Source organism: Blennius ocellaris (assembly GCF_963422515.1).
Source record: "Blennius ocellaris genome assembly, chromosome: 4".
NCBI lineage: Eukaryota > Metazoa > Chordata > Actinopteri > Blenniiformes > Blenniidae > Blennius > Blennius ocellaris.
The window spans coordinates 18,865,905-18,885,179 of record NC_137653.1 but is presented as its reverse complement, the minus strand read 5'-3'; the positions used below and the strand labels follow the sequence as shown (position 1 = coordinate 18,885,179).

Below are 19,275 nucleotides of genomic sequence, written 5' to 3'. Positions count from 1 at the left end.
CCGACCTCCAGCATCTGCTTCTGCCAATTAAATATCCTGTGTGTAGTGTTTACAGGCCTGTACTACCAGATGGGAACACGATGAAAGGAGAATGCGTGCAGGAATTGCATCAAATATGATGTTACTTTGGTTGCAGTTAAAGTCAAGAGTATCTGAATGCTACATGTTTGATTTCATCTATTTTATTAGAACTTCAACCGATGCTGGGCTTAAAACTCATCTACAGGCCAAAGATGTATCTCAAAGCACTCAACTCCTTCGCTGTCTCTCTGTTTGCTTGATTTATTTACCCGGACAATACACCAGAGGCAAATAGCCATTAGGGTATGTCCTCTCTGGTCTATGTATCTGCTCTTCTGCTGAATTATTTCTACCACAAAGGGGGATGGCATTTATCTCCTTAAATGTTGCCTTACCAGCAGAATAGACAAAACAATCTGACATCTTTTTTGTTAATGACCTGATTGAATTGGTGTGAACAGACATCTATATCTTTTATGGATCCACAACAGGTCCAAATCTGTTACACTCATTGTGCTATTTTAATATTGTAATTGTTTTCATCAAATTCACATTAAATTCAGTTTTACAAGTGTATTTTAATACAATTAATATTAGTTTTAAACTCCAATTATCCTTATTTCATAATAATTTATAGAAAAAAATACAAAATAATTAAAAAGAAATGCTGGGAAAATGTCTCTCACGTTATACATTTACCCACAACAGCTGCTACAGCATCATGTAAATGTGTGCTTTATGGAATTTGGAAAGAAAATAATTTACTCTCATCACCATTATACTCTAACAGCATTTTGGTGCAACATGAAAATCACCCACATGCAATTCAAAGCATGTCAAACTATCGAAAATTGCTCCTGAACAAAATATTTTAAGCATATGGATCACATAGAACCTTTAATGTTAAATGCTGTCATAAAGGTCATTCAGGAATATGTTCAGGAAGGGGACAGTATGGCACAATTGCATGCATACATATATTTTCCAATGCTCGGACATTAAAATGTAGTATAGCAATTTTATTATTCAACACGTTCTACAAAAAATATTAGCATAGTTCTTTCCTGTGGTCCTTCCCCTGTTTTACAGGGGAAACAAATCTAAACACTCTAATAATAAAGAGTTCTCTCTCTGGCCCTCATGACACATATCGTTGTGCCTTTAACCTTGCTATTTACATGAGCAGCAGAACCATTCTGCCATTTTTGATGGAAATGCGTTCTTCTCCTGACACTTTGCTGCTTTATGTGTGACCACAATCAACAAGCAGACAACTATAATGCATCTCTTATTTGTTTTGGAGAGCCACAGAAATGTCCAGGTGAGAGAGCAGTCAAGGAAATCATAAATATGAGTGTATATAATGCAATATAATCCAGAGGTTCTATATGACATATATGCGTAATAGCAGGTGCAGACTTTATGGTTTCTAAATATTAGTGAGATTATTTCAGTAGATAATTGTGGGAGCTGTAGCACTTCTCTTTGCTCTCTAATAGTTCAACTTAAAACTTGAATTTGTGCACACCATCCTCTGTGGTGCGTTAACAGGTCCTTTGGTGTCCTGGCAACAAGATCCAAGTTCAGCCTTCTGACAAAAATACACAGTGCAATAAAAGGCTGAATAATTATGTCAATTAAAGGGCAAGTGAGGGTGGGAAAGATCAGACAAACAAAAAGTCAACTGCACCATTCGAAAACAGCAACAGAAAAAAATCTAAATCAAATATAGACTCTAGAGAAGAAGGATAAGTACCAGTCTGTAACGAAGAGAGGAACAAGCCATTGGATACGTTTTTCACAGAGGAAGTAAATCAGAGTTATGGCATTAATCCAGCCTTAACTTAACTAACTGAAAGAAGAAAGTAACTTCGAGAATAAAAGTAGTATGATTGAACTGGGGACATATTTATGGATGTTCAGAATAACTTCAGGAAAAGGAAAATGTCGGTGTCTTGAAAATAATTATAAAAACACATTTTGTCTCCTCAGTGTCCTGTAGAAGATGGCAACAGGACAGAATAAGTTGCTTTTAGTTGCATTCTCAGTCAATATAGAACAAGTTAAGCATTGACAGCCTTTTTTAGAAACAAGTAATAAGGAGTGTGTTTTATATTTGGTGTTATTAGAGGTTGATGAACCTGAGTGTATAGGAGTACAGTATGTTGTTGCCATAGAGATCATAACATCCACTCAGTTCAGTACAGACATACTGTATAATATGCCAGTGCATGTTTAATTTCACTTGCAAGTATTGGCAGCTCAGTGTTGAACTGCCTCAAGTCACATCTCCATACCCTAAAGAGATGCTCGGGCCAAATTAATGTAAGTAATTATATTTGTCTACAAATTTTGTTTTGTTTTTCTCCACTTGTTAGCCTCAGGCCAACTCGTTCCTTTTGACTACACAGCCAGAAAGCTGAAAGCGGGATTTGGCTTACAACCAAGCACTAAAGGATTTAAAATTCAGTAACTGCTGCAAAAATGTTTTTTAATTTGATGTCACTTTTACCTCTAAACAAAGGTGTTGCAAACATGTTGGCCTTGTTTAGAAGTCATGCTGTTCAACTGTTTTCTTTGTGTATGTCATTTTAGATTGTTGCTTTCAGAAAAGTTAAAGCCCGGAGCTACTCAGTATAGCATTGCAGCTAGGCAAGATTAAAATGTACTAATATAAAATTCAGAGACTTGAATGAGAAAAATCTAGGAAGGGAGAATTAGGGACAGAGATATAGGCAGTCTTAAAAAAAAATGATGAAAAGGAATTGAAAAAAATAATTCAGAAGTGAGAAAAAGACAAACATGCTATAGCTATGTCTTTTTTTTTTCATGTTAAAGAGCTCATTTCGCTTATAATAAACGATAACATTTGCATTTTTGTCAAAACGTGAATTATCTGGGCCACCGTTTCCATGGTGAACTGACTTCAGAAGAATTGTTGCCCTCATTTATCTACTCAAAAGCTCAAATTGCTACTGGTTCCATCTCTCCTGTGGATTTTCCTTACTTCCCCTGTAAGTCATTCACTATTCTAAAGCAATGAGGGATTTCATTTTTTTCAAAAGGCCATAAATCATACTCCAACATCCGTTGGCTTGTCAGTCTGCCCACCTGCTCTGCTTGTTTGCAGGAGATCAACAATCAGCTGCTGCTGAACACCTGACAACACCTTAAAATACCCACCAGGACTTTTCCCTCCTCTGATGGCGCTCCCCAGAGATATTATTATTCTAAAAAGATGTGTTTGTGTGTGTGTGTGTGTGTGTGTGTGTGTGTGTGTGTGTGTGTGTGTGTGTGTGTGTGTGTGTGTGTGTGTGTGTGCGTGCGTGCGTACGTGCGTGCGTGCGTGCGTGCGTGCGTGTGTGTGTGTGAGAGAGAGATGACAGCAGCCTCACCTTGAATCTCAGTCAGCATCACACAAAGATCCCCTCTGCACACGCTCACTGTCCACTTTACATTTACACTGCCAAACCAGATGTAGTATCTAATGTGTGACTCCTGCTGAGTATGCTAATAGATGTCAGTAACATTCACTGTGGTGATTACTGATATATTAGTAGGCTCATTATTCCTGGCAGGAGTTGGTAAAGTCACACTGGCTAATGGTAACAGAAGCATGAGGTTTTAGCCCACCTGTCAAAATCTACAGTTTTACAGTATCTCATTGTTTTTAAATGCTGTTTCCACATAAAGTCGAGGTTCAGGGAAACACGATGTGACAGAAAAACCACGAAAGAAGAACAGGAAAACATAGTAATGATATACAGTCCTGTAGTGTGAGCGTAGTTTTACCTGGTCCAGAGCAGAAGGAGGCAATCACACCCAATATACAGATATAACTGAGGTAGGGCATCCATGACACACTTTCCTGTAAATGCACAGGGGAAAAGATAATGTTGCAAGAGTTTTTAGGCTTATTCTTTCATACATGTCAGTTAATGCAGTTAATGTAATTCTCTCTTCTTTTTTTTAACATTGCATAAGTTCCTCTCATCCACTTTTATTGATCACATATCAAAACATACACAACTGGACTATTATAGACAGCAACAATTCATTATTATTCATTAATCCTACCGTGGAAAAATAGAACATGGCTTACCTGGAAATTGAGGAAGACCGTGAGTAAGCTGAAGAACACAGACATGGCACCGAAACCAAATATGAGGAGAGGCTTCCTCCCTATTCGTTCTATTACCAAACCCTAGAGACAAGACAAAAACCACATATTATTTAAAAGCTTGCGGTCACATTGTGATTAAAGACTTGTTCTTTAATCGTGGCTCCGGGGATGACAACGTCATTTGGACGATTAGTAAATTGGATAAATTGGTCTGTCTACCACTGATCAACAGTAGACTGAATATTAATGTAAGGGCTGTGACAGCTATCCAAACACTCCAATGAAGGCAGAGGGGACCTAAGCCAAAACTCCAAAAGTTCCAACAATAATAAACAAAAATACCTAGTTTTAATGTTGATAGTTTTTATCATACTGGTCACAATTAAAGAGTTTATTTTCGGATTTGGTTTTATTTTCTATCCATCCCTGGATAGCCTTCATCTCCTACTGTGTAAATTGGAAAAGTAAAGAAGTGATCAGACATTATGCTAATGAGATATAAACTCACCAGCTCCTTTGTAAGGTACATTTTTACAAACGAATTCAAGGTTCAAGGTCTTTATTGTCATTTCCATGCTTCCACATGCAAACAAAATGTATTACTCAGGACCAGCAGTATATGTAGGCATGAAGTTTAAACAATAAAATACATAAAAATAAATGAAAAAAAAAGATGAATCTTGGTTAAATAGTGCAGCAATACAATCCAATACAGCTTATATGCCAATAATACCACTTAAACTCTGCTCCAAAAACGTTCAGATAGTTGATAGGTTCAGATGTGTTCTGGTGGTGTGAACTAAATATTTTATTGTGAGCATGAACAATTTTTTTGACTTTCACATGAGCCCATGTACGCATAAGTAGAACAAGAAAACTCCACATAGAAAGCCCAGAGAATTGATTCACATCCTGATCTTCAATGAGGTGACAGAGGCCTTACAGCAGGGTAGGTAAGGAAGGCAATTTCCTCTGACCCTGAGCTGGAAGGGTGGCTCGTACAGAGGGCTGACATTGTCCTGTCACAAGTACGATTATGACATTGTGTAAAGCCCCTTTACTTCTTATGTCCAGATCATCCACTTTAATCATAGACAACTGCTTGGGATGTACCGTCAGGGGAGGCAGGTGAGATGATCATCGCAAAAACTACTAAACAAACAAAAAAATGTACTTAAAAGTGTTTATATATTGGCATTCACTATCAAAGTCATTTCTGCATTGTTTCACTCTGTTTTTTTTTTTATATAATAGAGTTTCAAAAATTGCCTTTTGTTCAGTAAGGAGGCTGAATTTTGTCAGATTATGCAGTCTCATATAGACCAGGCTGAGCTGAAAGTGATATGTTATATATGTACAGTGATGTTGTATCAATGGTTTACTCTATTAAAAATCTCAAAACTAGAAAATTTTTACTTGATAGTGTTCCTTAGAAAACAAGAAGAGACACTTTCTTTTTCTAAGAATTCATCTGCCTTCTTTGTTTGTTTTAGTTGACACTATAAATGACCAAGTAAGAGTTTTGATGATGGTGAATTAAAGATGTAAGCCACCTTTTTCTGTGGGCCAAACTTATTTAATTAGATATATAAACACAATCATTAGTTGGTTTGTTAGCTGGCATTGGAACAAACAATTTAGGATCCCTGTAAGGTGACAATGTCCAACATCACTCTCCTGTTTCATCCTCTTGTTCAGCGCATTTCCAAAGATTCACATGAGTCATTTTGACTGGATTTAATAGGAAAGTACACATATAGGTTCAGAATTGTATTTTCTAACAGGTGCAAGAACAAGGTGTTCAGCTTCAGAGCATGGATGGAGGAGTTGAGTCGCTTACTCATGAGCACATGGTGTTTCACAGAAAGAAAAAAAAGAGGACGAAAAAGCCAATCATTGCTCTTGGTTCAGCTCCTTCGTACGACACTTTTGAACTTCTCAAGCACTGAAAGAAAGAAAATGGTTGAGGTTGTGGCTGCCACAAACAAGGTAGATTTTGCTTATTTTTCAAATGGAGGAAAAGGGCACAATTTATTCATCTCCCCAAGACAACATGTGTGCATTGAATAACATCAGATATAACTTAAGTTGCAGCTGCCTTGCACACAACCTGTAGCAATGCACATTGTGGCATTCACAAGATCTACACATAAGCGCATCACTACATGTCACATAGCTTATCAGTAATTCTGCAGTGACTTCTTGCTCCTCACCCAGTGTCTGCGGATTATGGATGAACCACTGAGCATGAGATGGAGGCAAAGGCAAAGCACCAGATGGACCTTCTTCCACAGATGACCTGGGAGAATTTAAGTATTCATGGCTCTCCTCGTGCCATGCATAAGGAGAGGTATTTTATGAGATTGTGGTAAAAAGGTCACTGGTATTTATACAGTATGTATTTCTGTACCACAGGGATTCTGTGTAGAGGTGTAGAGTGAAGGGATGGAGTGGAGAGACTAACGTGCACTCTTGCCACTGCTGTTGTGGGAGGGGGGCATCTAAAAATATTTTTTCCCTCCTTTGTTAAGCTTTATTTTCTTTCTTTTGAGACATTTCTTGTGGGCAGACCAAATGTATGAGCTTTCGATCTGGATTAACTCAAACAGCTCTGTGGGCACCAGACATTTATGAGACACTACCTGCACTGCAGCCACACAGCAACGGAGTTGCGCACATACAAAGTACCGGTGAACCGACAGCTCATTAAGATGTGAGATCATGAACATATACACTATGAGCTTTGTGTCTGTGTGTGTGTGTGTGTGTGTGTGTGTGTGTGTGTGTGTGTGTGTGTGTGTGTGTGTGTGTGTGTGTGTGTGTGTGTGTGTGTGCGTGTGCGTGTGCGTGTGTGTGTGTGTGATTGCATAAATATTGACAGTGGGAGTTTTTCTAAATTTTTTAAATAAGTAAATGTATCATTATATAATGTAAAATCTGGAGTTGTCTGAATCACAGGTTCGCGCTTCTGTGCATGTAAAGCTGCTTGAACATTTGGACTTCCTGCTTTCATCCGTGTTATATAATCATTGTTGCTTTGGCAGCTTGTCACATAGTCAGTTTTGACTAGCGAGCTGCATGTGCAAGCTGAAAGATCTCTGGTTCCAGTGCTGAGATCTTCAGCTAATGACAATATGTCTGTAACAGCGCTGTCTGACGGAAAGAAAATCACCTTAATGACTTACAAATACAAAATATGACGACGTGTTTGACAGGCCTGGACCATTTTGTGCGAAGTGAATGATTCCTGGACTGAATGGCCTCTCAAACACAGCACAAGCAGTGACACAATACTCCAATTCTGGGCAGACTCAATAGAGGTCACACTGGTAACTGCCCTCACGGTTGGCAGGATTAAAATGTGTGGTCACTACACATCACATCAGGAAGCAGATGAGCCGTTACAGACAACTTGCCACGGCTTAAGGCGCTACTGGCCCTTCAGATGTGATGTGATCTCTGCACCACAAAGAAATCCATTGAATGAACTCACCGTCAGAATAACCAGTGGTGTGCAGTCAGGGCTGGTACTGCTCGCCCTGTCAAAAACAATTTTTCTTTCTTTTTTGATAATTAAAAAGTGATTCTGAAATCTGTGTCTGGAATCAATTAGTGACTTTAGCAACTTTTTCCAGAAGACAATTGGTTCTGTTTTGTAGAGCTCAAATCTCTTATGTCATCTAAACGCGTCACAACTCCTTTCCTCTGCTGGGGCAAGCAGAGTAAAGCTTCGCGAACCTCTGATCGAAGCTGGACGCTGCTATTGGGTTAAAATGTTGAGTGACAGTATCATCAGCCAATCCAATTTTTATGTGTTATTGACGGAACGGTGTAACTGCTGCCATGACTGAAAGACTACCACACGCTACTGAGAATGAAGATTTCCACAATAGTTAGAATCAATAAAATATACATATATACTGATAAATGTGATTCTAAGTCTGTGATGGCCATTTACATTTCTGCTTCTTGTAGTCCTGTCCAGCAGGAAGCAGACTGCTCAGAGGAAGTCATTAACAGGTAATCACACATGTAAAGCATGACAAAAGTACTGCCACAACAGCCATCAAAGTAAAATATATGCCTGTCTATACATATATATTTAATTAAGGTGAAAGTCGATGCATGTGCAAGATAAAAACAATTTTGAAAATGGCACCTTAAACCCCATAAACTGGGTTGATTTTTCCATCAGCTTTAGGATTTCCTTGTTCTGGGTCGTTTGTTTGTATTTTGACTTGAGTTTTCCAACTGGCCACAAACACTGACGACACAGCCGGATGTCTGTGAGTTAATGCAGAGTGGCATGAAATCCACAGTTCTCATTTGCTATCCAGCCGTATAGTGACAAGTTCGCCGCAGTGAAAAGGCGATTGCCCAGTAGGGCGCAAGAGATGACAGAGGGGTCAGAGGAGAGCATTGTGCATGTATTATGTTGGTTCTTCATTACGTGCTTCACAATGGAGGTAAGATGGTGTGTTCAGATGAGAATGTACTAAAACCAGATGATGGATAACATTAAATTATTTAAATTGTATTTAATTAAGAGCACAATGAAACTGAAGCTTTTTGCTGACGCTTCAAGGTGTATATAAATCTAATAAGATGCAATCAAAGGCAACATGGATCCCAGTATAATACAGATGTGCATTGACGTGAGGAGATAAAAGCTTGCTGCAGGTGGTGTAAATTGTATTGAAAATGGTTATGGAAGCCTTGTAGCTCTGAGAGAGTACACAATACATCCAGTTTGCACGGTCTTGGGTAATTTGTTCCAATGTTATAAAAACAAACCAAAAAAATCAACTATGAAAAGAAAGAGTGAAAAAAGTCACTGAAGCAATATTGCAACAAGAAATATTCTATTGATGGAGTTCGGCTTTTGTGACATGTTTTACAGGTGTTGTGAAAGAAATGTGAAGCGAGAAAAATACTATTTTGTTGAAATCACTCTTGTAAAAGCATTTTTTACATTCAGTCAATCAACATGCTTCTTTTAGTATTCACGGTCAATCATTGACTATTTTTCTAATCATAATGTTTGTGTTTGAGAAAATTCCTTTTTGTTTAATAAAAATGTGAACAAATAACACAATGCAAAAAATAAAAAAGCCCTTCTATTTCAGAAGTAACACAGGTGTTGGGTGCTGCAGACAGAAGACAATTGAAACAATGTCACTCTCACTCTTGATTTTGAAAAGTGCCACCTGCAGAGAGAAATTATCCCCAAAACAATCCCCCTTCCGGGTGCCTCTCTCTTTTTTGAACTGCATGTGCAACCTGAACAAATTTAGTACTAAAACACATGTGACACAGACAACACACTGGCCAAGGGAATTAAAGACAAAGAAATATAACAGCAAAACCCTGATAAAAGATGAAAAAGAGAAGAGGTTTATAGCTTCCATCAGCACCAGGCTGATGGTTCAAGATAAATGAGTTCACACTTTTCCCTTTTGCAGAACATAATTGCATCAAATGGAGCTTAAAGCAATAATTCAACCTGGAAGACCGACCTCCAGCCATCATCCAACCACTGCTCCTCTCCAGGCACACCCACTTACGGTAGCCAGTCCCTGCCGCAGGTCGCCTCCACCCAGCCAATCATCAGCCAGGTTCCAACTCATAGGCTCTCATGTTCAAGCTTTAGCTGTTCCACCTGCATTGCTACACACCTCCACCCCTCCTCCACTGGGTCATGCAACCACACCGCCATCAACGCTCATCATCCAGTCCGAATCCATACATTACCTGAACCGTCATCTCATCCTCCCCTCCTATCCTCCAGCCAACCGGCTAGCAAAAAGCCGTCACCCCTGAGCTCGGTTCTGCAAAGGTTTCTTCCTTTTCGAGGGAGCTTTTCCCCTGCTTGCTTACGTACTTCAGTTGGGTTTCTCACTATTCAAAATGAACCAAATCTCCAGCTCATCCTCTTCTTCGCTAACACCAGTGTCCAGACTGTGTGGGTAAGACTAACCGTAGATCATCGTGTCCATGCATCCACTACTCAGTGGTGACGAGCACTGCTAGCCCTGTCAAAAGTGATTTTGTACGCTACTGCCATTATTGTCTCAGTCTTCCGCCGGGGTCTGAGCGCCAAATAACTTCTTAAGCCAATAAAGCTCTTCTAGCGCATACCTGTGTTTGTGAGTCTTTTCAGATCAAATTTTTAGTCATTTTTCTTCACATTGTCACCTTGACAAACCATCACCTGCCTCTTACAGACACTGACTTCTTCCAACCCACAAAATCTGATCTTTATAACTCACACATTCAACTCCAATATCAAGTTAAAAAAAGTACTCTGAATCTCACCGTCATGTGAAGAAAATGAGGCTAAAATAATAATTAGCAATTTCAGAAGACTGAAGCCCACTGAACACTTGGTAAAAAGATAAAGCAGGTAAAAAGATAGAGGGGAGAGCTTCAAATTCCTTGGTGTCCATGACTCACCCGACTTCTACTAGACTTTACTTTCCTCATCAGGTGAGGAAGGCCCAGAAGAAAATATACTACCTCAGGAAGCTTGAGCAAGGTCAACTCGCTCATGCCCCTCTAATTAATTTCTATCTTTTGACCCAAGAGAGCGACCTGTCCTGATGCTACAGCGTGCTCTTCCAGCTGTACAGTAAAGAACAGGTGGTGAAGGTGGCAAAGCACATAAGACAGATCACTACAACCCCTTATTAGATATTTTTGTTGACAGACTGCCAAAAAAAGGACAACCTGTACAACATCTGGCAGCTCTATTGAAGACACAGATTCTAAAACTACGGGTGCCTATTTGTATTTTTTTTTAAAGGCGAGAAAGAGAGAGAGAGAAACTTCAACAATTGCTGGGATTGTTATGTATGCTGAGCTTATGTTAATTGCTTTAAAAGAAAATGTGCGTGCGTGCATATAAAACATAGGTGCACTGGACATAGGACAATAAGAAGGTCAATACAAATCATTAGCTTCTCAAATAAACCTTTTAAACTCCCTGTTAAGGGGATTTTCAGGTTTTATACTGTTTTTTTATTTTTCTGTGATCATAGTACCTCGAGACATCTTTCACATGTTTAACACGAGGACCTGATGATTAGCAAGTGAAGACTGTCAAATGTGCTGTGCAGGCATTCAACGTGAGCAAGCAACTAGATGCAGGTTGATTCGTTTTGTGCTACTTTGAAGTGAAACTGCTTTTTCTGCAAAGTGCAAATGGAACTGCTAAATCATTTGGAGCATGTAAAATCATTAACTTGGCTTACTAGAGATGTATTGTTTGTATGTTGGCAGCTCTTTGTTGAAAGACATTCACAGGTTACAGCCAAATGTAACCTGTTGTGCTTTCATCCATCATAGGCATATACAATGAGATTAAAGGATTAGCATTAAATTTCACCTTTGAGTACTTGCCAAATACATTTCAAAGCCATGTGTGCAGCATGGATAGAAGATCGTAAATAGTGGCAACTTCTGAAAGTTCAAAGAAAACTAATTCTCATTAGATGTCAAGTGTTCCACCTTGCAAACATGCAGAATAAACTGTAGTAAAGAGTTCCCTACAGGTTATGTTCATGTCTCAACTTGAGGTAATTAACATTTGCTATCCAGCTCATGAATAATTGTGTTGTTCAGTCTTGACTCTGTGCACCCCAGCAACACAGTCTGCCGCAGAGCGTGAGCAGCGCTATAAGAAAGACAGTGTTTTGGTAAAGTGTTTGGCTTGCCGATGCCTGATGGGGATATGCCGCAGGGAAAACTGGTATCTAAAGAGTACATGCTGGTGTTTGAAGTCAGTCATCTGGCTGTTAAGTCACTCAGAGGGTGGTCTTTAGAAAGCCACAGATCAAAGATCTGCTTTAATCTGCTAATAGGAACCACGCAAATAGATATCAGGCTACACAGGTTGTTAACGCACATAAGGAAAAGGGAGAAATGAGAGGCATATTTGTCAGTGCTATTTGTTAAAACATCCTTGTGTTAAAAAGAAAATGTAAAGCATATGCTCAGATGAGTCATTATGCAGTTAAATGATTGGCCCTTTAAACCAAAATAAGCCTTTAAGTTCACCGCCTAGTCATGGAAATTTTCTGTGTTTCATTCCCTTTGTATCTCCACCACTAAAACCACTCTAAAAACACAGGAGTTGAGGTAGATTGGATCAATAGTAAATTTAAAAGTTGCAAACTAATTCTAGAAGTATTTTGGAACAGAGTTGAAAAACAACAAATCACCATTTTTGGTTGCCTTTTACTGTTATTTGATTTGGAGGCTTGACTAGACTAACAGAAAAAGCCTCCATCATGAGAGTTAAACCTCTTCTTTTCCAATACTCAAAATTATAGGTAATCAAGTCGCAGACTTCCTTTTGTTCAAATTACATATGTGCTCTCAACATAATAGACAGCTATTCACAACAGCAGCGTGACCTCCTGGGCACAAAGCAGAATCTTTATTCAGAAGCTACTGAATTCCCCATTACTTATCCCATGAATACAGAAAATAGATGGAGACTGTCAGATAGACAGATAGCATTTTACAATTGGAGCAATGATACATACAATTATGTTTGTATCCTATTGCTTGTGACAATCTAGTAAACCTTTACATTACATTTATGTGTCTTTATGACTAAAGAACGCCTCATGAACCGTTGCATATTCTGCAACATAATTTAACAACAGAGCTTCGTGCTGAATGGTGGGTAATGTAGCATAATGCATGCTGGTTTTTAATTGTCAGAAACACAGAAATTACACAGAAATCCCCAACATCTTATGAAATGTATGTGAACGCAACAAACCAGAAATACAATTTCCTATGTTATATATATAAAACCATGGTGGAAGCCTGCTAAAATTAACTTGTTAATTTTCTGATTTTACGATTGTTGTTTTTGTGGTATTACTACGATGTGGTTGCGATGAATTCCCAAACTGGCTTTTAATTATTATTTTTTTTTAAATAACATAAAAATTGATGAAAACAAAGAGAAAAAGCAACAAAAAATATGAGTGTACAAATACGAGCAGACAGCGCTTGTTAAGTCATGATACCACTGCAGCACTGTGACTTGGACGCAGCCTGATCTAATGTTACTTGAGAGGTCTTAGTGGAAATGTGAATTGTTTCTCACTGAAGAAAAACGCTTCAGCTTATGGTATTGCTTATGCAAAGAGTCTGCTCCATTTGAAGAATTGAAGTTGTCCAAAGCTGAAACCGAAGTAATTATAAATGAATCAATAAATTTGCCTTCTATTGTAAACATTTCAGTTTGTATAGCAATATTGATCCTGGAACTTTTTTGTTACTTGTTCACTTTGAGTGAAATAAATAACTGCCATTTACGGAGATGACAAACGATACCACCGTACTTCAAATAGATGATGTACACATGTGATTCCCAGCTTCCCTCTCACCTCCCCATGGCTGATCTCTAATTTTCCGAAAGTCCCAATGAACATACAACATTCAAGTAGAGAAACAATTGAAACAGTTAAACTAAAAGTGATATGCAGTCTCAATTGTATGCTTGGGAAAAGGTACCCCCAAGACAAGAGAAAAGAGTGAGGAGGGAACATATGGCACATACATTTATTGCACTACTGAGTTCACTTATAAGCGAAGGGCCATCCCATATTATACAGCTCTGAACTGTTTATTTCAAGTTCACAGTTCTTGAGAGTATTGTGAGGGGAACAAAACAAAACAACAAAAAAACGCTAGAAACCACTTTCCAAAATACAATGTTTGCTAAAGGGTTTATTGTGTGAGTGGTAAAAATACAGTTCACAGAGTTGGATCTTATCCAGCCAAATCCAGATCAATAGAACACTGCAATAGTGCCACAGATCAATGTTTCCACACCAACATTTGAAAAGGTTTTAAATTGAATACAGAAACCCATCAACTCCTCTCAATGGAAAAAACGTTTGTCGAAGATACAGTAATGATGGTCTTGCGTCAAACTACATCTCAGGAATCCTTGTGATGTGCAGCGACGTACGATGTGACAAAGATTAATAGAGCAATTTGAAATAAATCACCTTAGTGTCAACTAAGCATCACAACTCATTTCTGCTGCCTCGATAGTGTAAATATTATCTCAAATAATCTTACTCCCTGACAGTCCAATAGAGAAATACTGTGGCAAAGTAAAATATGTACTCAAGGCATTTCTTACCAACTCATCTGAGCATGATCAGCTTCAAGGAAATTGACTCTGGTGAAAAGTGTGTGAGGTGGTTTTGCGAGGGGATTTTATGTTGTGATTCACTTATTGAACACAGTGTGTGATGTGAACCATTAACATTTTGTGTGAATCATCCCATAAAAAAGCTGCAGTATATTCACAACATGGTGCCCACGGAGAAACTCAGACCAACAAATAGCTTTTTTAAGGCTGTTTGGTGCAAAGTGCTCTCAATTTTGCTGCACAAACAGGAATGTAACGTTACAGTCCCACTTTCTCATGTCAGCATGGACAGAGACAGTGCTTCATTGATCATTAATCTCCAAACTGTGGTCTGGGACCCATGTCGGGGGCTCCTAGAGATCACAAGAGGGGGGCTCGAGGCTTGACTTGCTTCAGGGTTGTCACTACATTGGCACATGTCAACAAAAGAAATGTACTTGCCTTATGTATGTATTGATGAGAGTAGGAATGTCTGCCAGTGTTTGGCTCCACTTTGTTTTTGCAGCACCTCTGACTCACAGATAAAGGTGTCATTTAGGTATGGCTCGTAAGGCTCACATTTGAATCGTTGTATTTAGGACCAAAATAACATCATCTGATTAACTAATTTCTTCTGAAAAAACAATGCCAAAGCACATAAATAATGAATCATTCATTGTTCCTGTAGAGGCCATAGTTAAAGAGATGTGTGTGTGTGTGTGTGTGTGTGTGTGTGTGTGTGTGTGTGTGTGTGTGTGTGTGTGTGTGTGTGTGTGTGTGTGTGTGTGTGTGTGTGTGTGTGTGTGTGTGTGTGTGTGTGTGTGTTAATAGTATTGTAATTTAATACTTGTATCTTGACACAAATAACTTAATAATGCATCAGCTTGGAAGCAGTTTTTTTTTTTTTTTTTTTTAAGCATTGATTTGAAGCCACTTTGTTCATGAATTACTGACATATATCAAAGATTGGCAAGATGAAGCAGCAGCTGGATGTGTCGATTGCACCACAGATCGAACCACAGCTTGACCCGGCACCATCCAGCAGAGCGTCTGCATGCCGGTTAACAAGCAGCTGCGAGATGCTGCACAGTCAGGAAACTTCTCAACGAAATAGAATGAAATCCACAATGTAAATTGTCACAATATGAGCCCTTTCTGCACATTAAGCAGTATGTGAAAATATGGCACACCCACTGAAGGAAATGCAAACCACATTAATGAAGAAGCCATCTTCCAAGAAAAGGAGATTCAGTCTGTATCTGTAGTTTAACTGACAACGCACTCGAATGAGGTTGCTCATTTCAGGAAAAAATAAACAACTTGGAGAAATTATGAGAACAGCCTGATCACATGAGCAGTGGAGCACAAATGAACTCCAGCTACTAAATATTTATTAAAAAAGTTAGTGTAACAAATAAAATATAGGAAGTAAACAAGTGAGTATTCGGGAAAATAACAAATTAGATTTCAGCCGTGTTCATCAGGCTTTATTCACACTGAAAAACGCGGAAGTAAATTCTGGGAGTCATTTGTGACCGCGATTGATCGTTTCTCATTAAACAAATCTTCAGGACTTTTGAGACTTTCCCATTAATTCTAACAAGAAAAATACAATTTCTCACATCCTGGTTTTACTAAACTGCACCTGGTTGATGTTATTCCAAATTGAACACCTTTCAAGTTGCTATGCTCCATTAAAAAGGAGTTTAGCTACATATCATCAACAAACAAAAGATTTATACAACCCTATGGTGAGCAGGAGAGACTGTCAGCAGGACAGAGAGGCAGCCGCTTTACATCTAAACAACAGTTTTTATATTTACATAAATGAATAACAAGCTGATTTAAACTGCGGTACCAAACAGTGAATAACTGGACAATAATAATCAGTTATTAGGTCATTCAAGTCTAAACTAGTAGGCTTGAATAGGCATTCAGTTGCAATAACGAGCCATTGTATTTTCTGGACTATGAGGTCATATGACATATCTATCTATAAATATACTACAAACAACCACCAGAGATGACTAGATGTCACTTGATGATAACTAAATGCTGCGAGAGTCACAGAAAAAAACTTTAACTGCCATCATGATGGTATAACGCAAGTTAAAAACCCACATCATATGACGGTCAAATGGAAGATACAGTGCGATGAGAAGGACTTTTTATTTTACATTCTTATGTAGCAGAATACAACAAGTCCCAATACGATGCAAAAGAAGGAAAAAAAGAAAACCTTGTCATTGAATTTTGGAGGATCCTTGACCCTGGAAACAGACAGGCTGTATTTTAAGTATCGAGTCACGCCAGAAACTTACTGAGACGATGGCAGCCAGGGTCTCAATGGCCCCCGTGCTGAGTGTGATGTACGGTAGGATGTTCTCAGCAAAGCCCGCTGCACGAAGGATCCCGTTAGTGTAGTACCAGATCTATGAGAAAATAAAAAAAAAAATCTAATTTATTACCTTTTAGATGTATGGATGTGTGTTGCATGCTGCAGATTTTCCGTCAGAAATTCATGTCAACTTTACAGCTTAAATGCATTTCCAGCTCTCAAAATGTACATTCCCATTACATCTAAACTGAATAAGGTTCTTTAATGTTTGAGTCCGTCAAGATTTTTCCTCTCTATATAATTTTTTTCTCTCTCCGCTCTCTGGGCTCATTGCACGCACTATTCTCCATTTCAGAAAACACCGAGGAGTCAAAACATTAATATGGCTGTCAGAATTTGACGTGGTGGAACAACGAGGCTGTGAAATCGCAGCAGGAATATTGGTTGAAGCTATCAATTGCAGCATTTTGTAGCAGCGCAAATTTGAAATATTATGAAATTATCTGTCTGTAATTGAGAGGGTCGGGGGGAGAATCAGTGAATATGATATGACAATCAACATGAAGACCTCCGCAGTGATTTAAATGGCATTACTGTCTCCTTGGTAAGAAAATTTATGTAAATTAAGTAATTTCTATATTCATGGTGAATCATATGAGCCTCTTGATTTATTGCAAAGGATGGTGAGGTCCATCTGCCTCTCGAATAAGAACATTTGACCAGAAGCATTATTATTTATTTATTCATTTTTTCTGCGATAAAGTGCTTGTCACTCTTGCCTCAGTTCCAGTGCACACTTGGGGGGGGGGGGGGGGGGTCAGTTTGAATTAGTTCCCTTCGGAAAGTCTAAAAGTTGCAGATTAGGTAAATTGATTACATTAGACGTGACTGTCAGCTGTCACCAGCTCCCTGTAGCCCTAAGGTGGACAAAGCAACATAGAAATGGATGGATATTTATTTTGTCAACTATTTAGTATTTTTCTAAATGTTTGAAATTGACAATCTTTCTGGAAAAAACATATTCACATTTTTAGTTCACATTAAGGACAAGTCAGTGTCATCTAAAGGGCACCGTGTCAATCCCAGTGAGATTTTACTTAAAGATGCTTCCAGTGACACTTAAAAGAGCTGTCATCTGTTTTTATTACTTCATTGTTGCCCCTCTTGATTTGAAGCACTATGAGAAGTTGTTACTCTCCTTGTGCAGGGTTTTTTTCTTAGGACTGAGAGGATAGCTCAGTAATTGGATAGTAGTCATTATCATCAAGTGGACTGCAGAGCAGCATGCATGGAGGGTAAATGTCTCCAGTGGCACGCAGTGACCGACACTGAACCCAAAGCACAGAGAAAGTCCAGTTAAATGAGGAAAATATATATATGATTTTATAACCATTTTTTTTGTTTTGTTTCATTACAAATAGGAAAATTAAAAACAACTTTAAAAAATGCTCAGTTGAAGAAAACATCACAGATGTTGGTTCACACATGTGACTGCACAGACCCGGGAGAGGTGTCAGTCTAAAGTGATGCTACACCTGATCCACTGAATCCCAACACAATGAACACTTCGGCATCCGACAGGAAATAAATATAATTCATTATACAACAATATCATCAACAAGCCGAAGACTAATGAGTGTCTGAAATTGAAGCAATTTTGCACGCCGATGCTTTCCTCACAAATATCTGATTGTGTCAGCTGGCTGATAGCAGTCACAATTCTGCAAGAAAATCAGGCACAACCCAACTGCAAAAAGGGGCGGTAGGAGTTGTGTGTTTTTTTTAATTATTTGCTGCCCCTGAGTGGCCAAAAAATGTGTAATACTTTAAGTTTTTTCGTACTGCATGTGCTATTTTGGGGAAGCTGAAAAACATTGTAGTGTGATGAAAGAAAGGAAAACAACGACCATGGCCATTTATGTTGTTTGGAGTTTTTATTGTCTAGTTGAGTGAGGAATGTTGTTTAACTTAAAGTTAAGATAAGGGTGACAACCAATACTGTAATAATGGCCAATAACCTAATAATTTTAGTATTTCACATTCAACCTAGCCAATACTGTAATAACTTGCCAATAGGATATTTGAGCCTTTATCATAATAATATTTTTCCAATAGTCTAATTACATTAAGGTGTAGCATAAAAATTTTTTTTTTAGAAATGTAATAACAGCAGTCAATATTTTACTTATACAAAAACGGGGCTGCATTTCTTTCTAAATAAAAGTGTTTTGTATTTTTTAAATAAGGTTTTATGTAAGCTTGTCTATCAAAAATAAGCATAGTTGTCATATTCACTTATTGACTCTTCATTTTGGTTGTGGAAAAATGATTAACTAGTTTGTTACATTTTTGGCAAGTTCTTACATTATTTACTTTATTACATTGAAAATGGCCTAAATGATTACATTGCTATCAGCTTTTACGTTATTGCGTGTACTTTAGTAACACAGGCTCGTTCAGTCTCTTGGTGATAAACTAAAAACACATTTGATTACAAGTTGAAGATCATTTTGCAATATTGACTATATGTGGATATCAGTCTACTTCTGAATTGATCCGAACATTAAAAACTTTCTTAAATGAAAACCAAAATATGAATACTGTTAAATGTATGGTCCATAACACAAAGAGCTG

The 19,275-nt window shown here is 38.2% G+C and overlaps 1 protein-coding gene across 1 annotated transcript in view; it reads right to left on the bottom strand.

Annotated features, from left to right (window-relative positions):
* Positions 1 to 19,275, bottom strand: part of slc2a9l2 (solute carrier family 2 member 9, like 2) — a gene marked incomplete at both ends in the record, with an annotated part of 91,954 nt that overhangs the window by 32,431 nt on the left and 40,248 nt on the right. Inside the window, 3 exons of the mRNA XM_080494398.1 lie at positions 3,814 to 3,889; positions 4,124 to 4,225; positions 16,625 to 16,735. Coding sequence (XP_080350524.1) covers positions 3,814 to 3,889; positions 4,124 to 4,225; positions 16,625 to 16,735 — 289 coding nt within the window. The remainder of the gene's footprint in view (positions 1 to 3,813; positions 3,890 to 4,123; positions 4,226 to 16,624; positions 16,736 to 19,275) is intronic.